Genomic DNA, 9,971 nt, shown 5'->3' on the forward strand with positions numbered 1-9,971 from the left:
CGTGCCACATAGTCTTGAAAAACATAGCTTGGACCGCCCCGCCCTGCCCGTCCTAAAGACTAAACTTCACCCTCCCGCTTCGCATCCACCTTGTCGCATTGCCATACCTGCATATATAGTTTCGTCGAAATATTAAACTACAATAGAATAATTGGTAAGTGCATTATCTTTATTGAGAGTGTAAATATTTTCACTTTGTCATATATATTACCTAAAAAGTAACTAGAATCAATTATAAACTATACTAGCTAGTGTACATACCTTTAGTAGAAGGCAACTTGGAAAGTTTTTGGACTGATTAGAGGAATTTATTTGCCACCACATCTAAGATTGCAAGACTTGGTGTGTTTTTAGTCTTCTCCAATTTGTCAAGTCTTTGGGCCCACATAACTTGGAAAATTGCCTAAAATGATAACAGCCTTACAAATTAATGTTGTGTATTCTTTTATAAAAAAAAATCATAAAAATAAACTCTGAAACAAGTTAAAATTTCAAATAAATTATAAACAATTGTTAAAAGTTTAAATTAATATTGTGTATTCTTTTATAAAAAAAAAAATCATAAAAGCAAACTCTGAAACAAGTTAAAATTTCAAATAAATTATAAACAATTGTTAAAAGTTTAAATTAATATTTAAAATGTGTTACGCAACATCATAACAAAGTCACGTTAATACTGATATGACCGAATGAATGAAGAAAAGTAGTTTTTCCTTTTACCTTAAAAGAGATTTGAATGAAAAATCTCCTAAAAAGATATTTTTCTTAAAATCATGAAGACCAAAAAGGAGACTTTAAATAGTGATGAGAGTCTGTTTGACCAAGCTTCTAAAATCAGCTTACTTTGAAAAGTGTTTTTTTTAAAACCACTTTTTGTGAGAATCAGTTTGTATTTGACCAATTAATCACTTGGATAAAAGTACAACTATACACCTTAACTTTGCGATTTAGAGCAGATATACCACTCGTTAAAAAAGCGATGCATATATACCCTTGCAGTTACACAAATGGTGCAAATATACCTTTTATTTGTGATTTTTTTAAAAAATCAATAAGCTTATTTTTTAATCAAAGAAATGTCACGCGATTCAAAAAAAAAAAAAAAAAAATTCTACCCATTTTTTCAACTTCTTGCATGTTCAGCATGGTCCTCAGAACTTTTATTCCAAATCCCTCATTTGTTTCAAATATTTGCTAAATTTTTGAATTCATGTAAAGATTGCCCTTTTGGTTTCTGCATTTGGGTTGTACAAGATTCTGTTTTCACTTCAGAAATCCTAGTTACAATAAATCTTACTATTTCCTCTTTAAATCAGTGTTGCGAATTGGTGGATCACAACTAATAGAGGAAAATAATTCTTTCTACAGAAAAGACTCAAATATGCCATTGAACTATCGGAAATGGCTCATTTATGCCACTCGTCAATAGTTTGGCTCATTTATGCCATTGCCGTTACAAAATGGCTCATTTATGTCATCGCCGTTACAAAATGGCTCATTTATGCCATCGCCGTTACAAAATGGGTCGGATTTTCTTAATTAATGTGGGATTAAAAATTGGGCTAGTTTAATTAAACAATGTGGACCTCTAATTGAGGCCACATGTCATATCTGGTATTGTAAAACTGACATTATGAAAATTGGCATGAATGAACCATTTTGCTAACGGCGATGGCATGGATGAGCCATTTTGTAACGGTGATGGCATAAATGAGCCAAACTATTGACGAGTGGCACAAATGAGCCGTTTTCGATAGTTCGATGGCATATTTGAGCCTTTTCCGTTCTTTCTATTTCATGCTTTTTGGGTATCTTCTAAGCACTATTGTCAAGATCACAAATTTGCTTTATTATTTTTTCTTGAGTCTCACGGTGGCATATTCTAACTGTATAATTAAACATGGCACGACTCCTCTGGACAAGTCTAGGGCTGTGTTGTTTTGTTAAACTTTATTTTTCTTCATATTTTAAATAAATCAAGCTTATGCAGAACGGGCAATATACAACTATGACATGATGCTAAAATATAGTGTCGCCAATAATAAAACCTTACAACTTTATGCACAAGAATTATTCGTTATCGTTGGACCAACTTCTTCCATTATGTTTTACCATCTCTAAATATTTTTGTGAGGGTGGAAACATTTGATAAGATTTGGGGCATCTGATATATATATATATGCCGATTTTACTGGAAATTTAATATGCATTTTGGAGTAACCTTTTTTGTATACTTAGAGAGTTCCATCAGCAAATAAATCTAAGATGAGTATTTTTTTTTAATGCTATCTCAAAGTAGACTAAGCACCTATTAATACGAGTTGGAAATAATTATCAACTTTAATCTTGAATTCTTAAATTGAAAATTCTTTTGAACTAAAACGATAATTAAAATGAGATGGAGGGAGTATATCATTACTTTCCAGTTTCCACCACACACTTACAGAGATGATGAAAGCGACACTCGAATGAGAATGACTTTACCGTCTTGCAAAAGTTTTTGGAGTTTGGACTGATTAGAAGAATAAATTTGTCACCACAATTACGGTTTGCAAGTTGGATAACTCTTCGGGGCCCACATAAGTTAGGATACCAAGTAACTGAAGATTCAAATGATAACAACCAATGAAAATAAATATTGCGTACTTTTTAAGAACAAAGATTTATTTAAACATCTCAAAAACAAGTAAAAGTTACCGTTAAGGATTGTGATGTGAAGGACATGATTCCTTCCAGTTTAATCAGAGATTTTGGCTTCGCTCCATAATTTTATTTTTAAATCCTGGTAGGAAGCGCTTTGACCTTACGGGGCATGAATTCAGATTAGTCTAGGCTCCAATGTGAATACCCGACACCGAGTGAAAAATAAAGTAAAAAGTAAAAAGTTTAAAAAACATGTGTAAACAATTGTGAAAATAGTAAATAAAACTTTAAACGTTGCGTGAAATCTCATAGTATTGACCACCCTGCCTGTCTTAAAGACTGACCCGCCCCTTCCCGCCTCATACAAAGGGAAGATCTAGAAGAGAACTTATGGGTTCACGGGAACGCAATAGCTTTTACTGATACTCTGTATATATATTAAAAAAAAATTCATTAAATATCTATAAATATTTTTTTGTGAGCTCAATTATTATCATATATTAATATAGCCATTGCATATATACTCTCATTTAATATTAATATATAATATAATAAGTGGCTAACTTCTTTAAAAGATCTTAGCAAGAATTTGCCCGTTTTGATAATTTAAATATATTTTACTACAGTATTATCAGTACTGTAGTAAAGTCACCCCTCTATAACAACTATCTTCTATTTTGGTACTATAATGATTACAAATATTTATAGAAATAGAATCTCTAAGATTACCAATAATAGGTCTAGAGATTTCGACCAAATATTTTGATATTTTAATATATTATTTATGACAAAGAATATTTTATATATATATATATATATATATATATATATATATATATATATGTTTCTATCATTAAAAAATTTGTCTTTGTTATACAAAGTGTGATTAAGCTTAAAATTGACAAGTATAAATAAAAAAACTAGATTTTATGCATTTTTTTGCCTATTGCAGCAAAATATTATTTAAATGTCAATGATGTTATATGTGTATATATAACAACCTTTTGTTATAGCAGCTAAAAAGTTTCGGACTCTATGATGTTGTTATAGAGAGGTTTGATTGTACTTCCACCGTCCCATCTTAATTAGTTGTCGTTTTAGTTCTTTTCATGATGCTTCTTGAAAAAATAAAAAGATACAAGGTATAGTTTACTAACTTATCCTTATTTAATAAACGGAAAAGGCTCAAATATGCCATCAAACTATCAGAAATGACTCATTTATGCCACTCGTCAATAGTTTGGCTCATTTATGCCATCGAAATATCGGAAATGACTCATTTATGCCACTTATCAATAATTTGGCTTATTTATGCCATTGTCGTTACCCAAAATGGCTCATCCATGCAAATTTTTCATTAACGCTGGTTTTATAATGCCAGATATGACACTTGGCCTCCAACTTGATTATGGTTGTGGGTGGGTTAGGTGTATGAATCGAATTTTTTTGTTAATTAGGGATTTAAAATTAGGCTGAATTAATTAAACGACGTAGACCTCTAATTGGAGGCCACGTGTCATATCTGGTATTGTAAAACCGGCGTTAATGAAAATGGTATGGATGAATCATTTTGATAACGGCGATGGCATAAATGAGTGGCATAGATGAGTCATTTCTGATAGTTCAATGACAAATTTGAGCCTCTTTCGTTTAATAAATATAGACTGATTTTTCTTTTAAATATTGTGCATGCTTCTTTAATATTAAGGGTGTAGTTTGAAACAATTATCAAATTTAGTCTTGAATTTATAAAGTGGCAATTATTTTGAGACAAATTTTTTGAACTGAAATGCTAGTTAAAATGAGATGGGTGGGTGGTTGGTGGGCGGGGGGGGGGGGTATATCATTACTTTTCAGCACACTTTACTATTATATATAAGGGAGAATTCCCAACTTTTGTAGTCCTCACATGATTTTTTTTTTCATTTTACCCCCCAAATGAAGCTTTAATTACTTCAAAAGTTAATCACAAATTTTGGTAAATTTGAATAACTATATGGGCTTTTTAATGCCACAAATAGTGATGATGTGTAAAAGGTGATAGTGACATTACAAAAATCTATTTTTCAACCAAATTTAATTACTTTTATCCATTTTAGTTGTACCCCTAAGTGAAGCTTTAATTACCTTGCAAGTTCTCATCTATTTTGGTAAATTTGAATAACTATATAGGCTTTTTAATGCTACAACGAGTGATGATGTGGAAAGGCAATAGTGACACTACAAAAAAATCTATTTATTCAACCAAATTTAAAATCGTTCAAAAAATTTGCTGTCTTTTTTTTTATGTGGAAATGATTATTAAACTTGTTTCAAATTATTCTTTTCCTATAAAATTTGTTATAGACAAGTAAAAAATTATCATGACATTCTCTTTCTACCTTCGCACATACTTAATTGGAAAATTTACTTGCTATAGCTACCTCTAAGACTTATTTATGAATAATAACTGCTTTATTTTTATTTAATTCTCATAGTTTTATTTTTCCATAATTACATTCCATAACTGGTCCAATAACTTTCAAAATGCATATACCTCTCTCTATTCTCCCTCACTACACATTTAAGATTTTTCATCTTCTCCAAACCCTAAAAAAAAATCTCTCTCCTCTCCTTCCCCTCCCTGCCGCCTCTCACCCCTCTCTTTCTCTCTCTTTGTTCCCTCTCCTTACCACTTTGTTCAAAAATTTAAAAGAAAGAACAAGAAGGACATCACTGGTAACCCAAGAGCTCTTAGAAGATTGAGGACAGCATGTGAAAGGGTGAAAAAAACTCTTTCCTCCACTGCCCAGAACAACAATTGAAATCGATTCCCTATATGAGGGAGTTGACTTCTATACGCCCATTACTCATGCCAGATTTGAGGAGTTGAACATGGATCTTTTCAGGAAGTGTATGGAGCCCGTTGAGAAATGTTTGAGGGATGCCAAGGTGGACAAGAGCACTGTACATGATGTTGTTCTTGTTGGTGGATCTACTCGAATTCCCAAGGTTCAACAGCTGTTGCAAGATTTCTTTAACGGGAAAGAGCTTTACATCAACCCAGATAAAGCTGTTGCCTATGGTGCTGCCGTGAAAGCTGCCATTCCTCCGCCGCCCAAAGAGAGAATGAAGAGCTAAAACATGTTTTATTACATTGTTAATAGTTCCTTTGAATTGTATTTCAATCTATTCATCTTTTTTTGGTGTAAATAAAGTGAATGTTCCAAATATAGAGCCTAATTTTACTCCACTTTGTTTTCACGATTTTTATATTTTGTTGTATTTCAATGTATTCATCCTTTTTTGTTGTAAATATAGTGAATGTTCCAAATATAAAGCCTGTTTTTACTCCACTTTATTTTCACGATTTTTATATTTCGCTGTATTTCAATGTATTCATCTTTTTTTGCGGTAACTATAGTGAATGTTCCAATGGGACATTTGTAAATAATGATATACAACCGCTGGGACATTTGTATTTCGCTTTATTTCAAAACGACGAAATACAGCCGCTGGTGTATTTACGTATTTCTAAAAGTTTGGAATGGAGTAATTTCGAGAGAGAAACATGAGTTGTTATGGAACTTCAGCTGTTATGCGTGATACATGATTGATTTAATTTGACTTATCATTTAAAATGAAAGAAGAGAATCTGTTCCATAAATATAGCCTATTTTTACTCTGTCGGATTTTGTATTTCAAAAACGCGAACTCTGCCGGATTTTGTATTTCCGTGTATTTCGAAAACGCAAAATACAACTGAATATAACAAAAACTAGTTGCGGTTTGTAAATAAAGAAAAAGTAGCTATAAATTGTTAGAAGCTATTAAAAGGTAGTTGTTTATGTAAGTTTCACTACTTAATTTAATAAATTAAAAATTATTTTTATATATAGCTAAAAATATTTGAAGAAAGTAGTAATAAATACACGTTTAAGAAATTATAATATAAATTTCTTTAAAAATAAATTAAATTAAGAAAAAGTAAAAATACATCATTTCTTCACATGCTTTTTTTGAGAGAAAGGAGTGATTAAAGTAAGAAAAACAAATAATTTCATTAACTTTTCAGTTCCTTTTGTATGATTTAATTTGAAGGAACATTTACAAAAGTATTTCGTCATATCAAGACATTTATTTATTTAATTTTAAATGCTATTCTTAATTATAAGTTAATTTCATTGACGTCATCATACAACAATTTGTAGCATTAAATATTTCTTATATTACTCGAAACCGTAAATATTTTAATTTTTCCCAAAAATGGGTTACCCGATATAAGTTTAATTGAGAAAGAATTAGTTAATCAAACATAAGGTAAAACTCAATTTGAATCATTAAAGACTTTAACCCCAAAAATTTCAGTATAATAAAAAGGAGAAGAACTTTGGTGCAGCATTTCTTTGAAAATAAAAAGGAAGTCTAAATATACTCTAAGAAAAATGTTGTTTCTAACTTACAAAACTTTTATATGATTCAATAGTTTAAAAACATTGAGAAATTGTTGAACTACCATTACAAATAATATAGTGTTACAAAAACAAAACAAAAAACAAAAGTAGCAAACAAACACACATACAAGATTGTAAATATAAATTTTAATGTAGTTTGGGTCCGTGCTCAACACGGGCCAAATGACACTAGTACTTGAAGAGAAGATGAAAGCGAGACTTGAATGAGAATGACTTGTCGTCTTGCAAAAGTCTTTGGAGTTTGGACCGATTAGATGACAGAATGATCAACGAAGAAAAGACTCCTTAGAAAATATTCTAAAATCATGATGGCCAAAAAGAGGATCTCATAGCTACTTAAGTCTTAAACCCCCATTGTTACTAGCCATGTTCTTACTAATTTCTGCACTTTTGAGGAAAACTTTCACCTCATATCTCTTTGTAACCCTAAAGACTAAATTTCACCCTCCCGCTTCGCATCCACCTTGTCGCATTGCTATCCCTGCATATACAGCTTCGTTGAGATATTAAACTACAATAGAATAATTGCTAAGTGCATTATCTTGATCGAGAGTGTAAATATTTTTCACTTTGTCATATATATTACCTCAAAAGTAACTAGAATCAATTATAAACTATGCTAGCTAGTGTACATACCTTTAGTAGAAGGCAACTTGAAAAGTCTTTGGACTGATTAGAAGAACAACTTTGCCACCACATTTATGGTTGCAAGACTTGGTGTGTTTTTAGTCTTCTCCAATTTGTCAAGTCTTTGGGGCCACATAACTTGGAATATTGCCTAAATGATAACAGCCTTACAAATTAATGTTGTGTATTCTTTTATAAAAAAAAAATTCATAAAAACATACTCTGAAACACGTTAAAATTTCAAATAAATTATAAAAAATTGTTAAAAGTTCAAATTAATATTTAAAATGCGTTACGCAACATCTTAACAAAGTCACGTTAATACTAATATGATAGAATGAATGAAGAAAAGTAGTTTTTCCTTTTATCTTAAAAGAGATTTGAATGAAAAAACTCCTAAAATGATTTTTTTTTTTTAAATCATGAAAACCAAAAAGGAGATCTCATCACTATTTAAAGTATCAAAACCATATGGTTACTAGCCTGCCATGTTCCTACTAATTTATACCATGTGCAAAGTTACTATTTTTACATATTTAATGAATTATAAAATACAAATATATTGTTTGAGCAAAAACGATGGGGTTCAACCGAATCAGTAGCCGAGCTTCTATCTTCGCCCCTGGACAAAAAATGATATCTCATCACTATTTAAAGTCTCAAAACCCCATTTTTTACTAGCCATGTCTAGCTAATATATTCACTTATGGGAAAAGCTTTCACCTCTTTTCACTTAGCACTCTTGTTGATTCAACTTATGTTGGGAATTGCACTTTTATTTGTTTCTATTACCTTTGTGTTTGTGTGGATAAGGTATAGAAGAGGTAAAAAAGCTCCTCAACAAGCTGATTCATTGTCTATTGCAACAAGAGGAAGGATTTCATACTATGAGTTGCTCCAAGCAACTGATGCCCTTAGCGAGAGTAATCTGATTGGTTTTGGGAGTTTTGGCTCTGTTTACAAGGGAATTCTCAGCAGTGGGACTGCTATTGCAGTTAAAGTGTTCAATCTGAAACTGGAAGCGTCATTCAAGAGTTTTGATACAGAATGTGAAGTTTTGCGCAGCATTCGCCATAGGAATCTAGTAAAAGTCATCACTAGTTGTTCCAACCTTGATTTTAAGGCTTTGGTGCTCGAGTATATGCCTAATGGGAATCTTGAGAAGTGTTTGTATTCACACAACTACTTCTTAGACATCTTGCAGAGACTAAGCATAATAATAGATGTGGCATGTGCGTTGGAATATCTCCACCATGGGTGCTCATTGCCTGTGATTCACTGTGATCTGAAGCCTAGTAACGTTTTGTTGGATGCAGATATGGTTGCCCACCTAAGCGACTTTGGTATTTCAAAATTGATTGGTGAAGATGAGAGTGATTTATACACTAAAACCTTAGCAACAACAGGTTATATTGCACCGGGTATGTCTCTTAGTTTTGCTTTGAACATTGATTTTTCTTCTTCTATTTTTACACCAAGAAACTATGTTATATTTTTAAATTAATTGTTTCTCTATAGAGTATGGATTGTATGGGTTCGTGTCAACAAAATGTGATGTCTATAGTTATGGGATCATGGTGATGGAAACGTTTACAAGAAGAAAGCCTAATGATGAAATGTTTGAGGGAGATCTTAGCTTGAAGCAATGGGTGAGTAATTCACTCCCAGAAGCAGTAATAAATGTTGTAGATGCTAACTTGGTAACACCAATTGATAATTACTTGAAGTTAGATTGTGCGGCATCAATAATGAAAGTGGCACTAGATTGTTGTGTCAAATCTCCTGCAAGACGGACAAACATGAAAGATGTTGTAGGAATATTGCAGAAGATCAGGATTCAACTTCTCGCATGCTGAACTTTCCCGGAAACTCTTGTTCCAAATTACTTGTTTCGTTGCAAATGTTTGCTACATTATTCTATCAATTTGAAGAATGTATTTTTATTTTAGCACTTGGGTTGTAGATTGTTCTATTTTCACTTTATTAATGTTAGTCGAAATAAATAAATTAATCTTAACTTTTCCTCTTAAAATAGTGTTTTCAAGAGTACTTGATAAATGTTTTCCGAGCATGAATTGGCCAGTAACATTAATAATATAAGTAACATCATAATTATAAGCAATTAACTATATTGATAAATGTAAATGTATTTTATAATGTTAGTGCGACCGTGCTTGGATGACATTGGAATCAAAACGAGCAAATTCCCGTCTCACGCTCAAATCTGACTTCGATTATCACCTCCCA

General features: G+C 31.6%; 2 protein-coding genes across 2 annotated transcripts; both read left to right on the plus strand.

Moving 5' to 3' along the window:
• The first annotated feature begins 5,289 nt into the window (after positions 1–5,289).
• Positions 5,290–5,972, plus strand: LOC132036855 (heat shock cognate 70 kDa protein 2-like). Its single transcript, XM_059427253.1, has one exon. The coding sequence runs from the start codon at positions 5,518–5,520 to the stop codon at positions 5,761–5,763; it is 246 nt and encodes an 81-aa protein (XP_059283236.1). The 5' UTR covers positions 5,290–5,517; the 3' UTR covers positions 5,764–5,972.
• A 2,264-nt stretch (positions 5,973–8,236) lies between these two features.
• Positions 8,237–9,750, plus strand: LOC132036736 (receptor kinase-like protein Xa21). The gene is made up of 2 exons (XM_059427113.1): positions 8,237–9,145; positions 9,243–9,750. Exons 1-2 carry the CDS (start codon positions 8,431–8,433, stop codon positions 9,578–9,580), a joined length of 1,053 nt encoding a protein of 350 aa, XP_059283096.1. The 5' UTR covers positions 8,237–8,430; the 3' UTR covers positions 9,581–9,750.
• The last annotated feature ends 221 nt before the right edge of the window (positions 9,751–9,971 follow it).

Source organism: Lycium ferocissimum, chromosome 11 (assembly GCF_029784015.1).
Source record: "Lycium ferocissimum isolate CSIRO_LF1 chromosome 11, AGI_CSIRO_Lferr_CH_V1, whole genome shotgun sequence".
Classification (NCBI taxonomy): Eukaryota; Viridiplantae; Streptophyta; class Magnoliopsida; order Solanales; family Solanaceae; genus Lycium; species Lycium ferocissimum.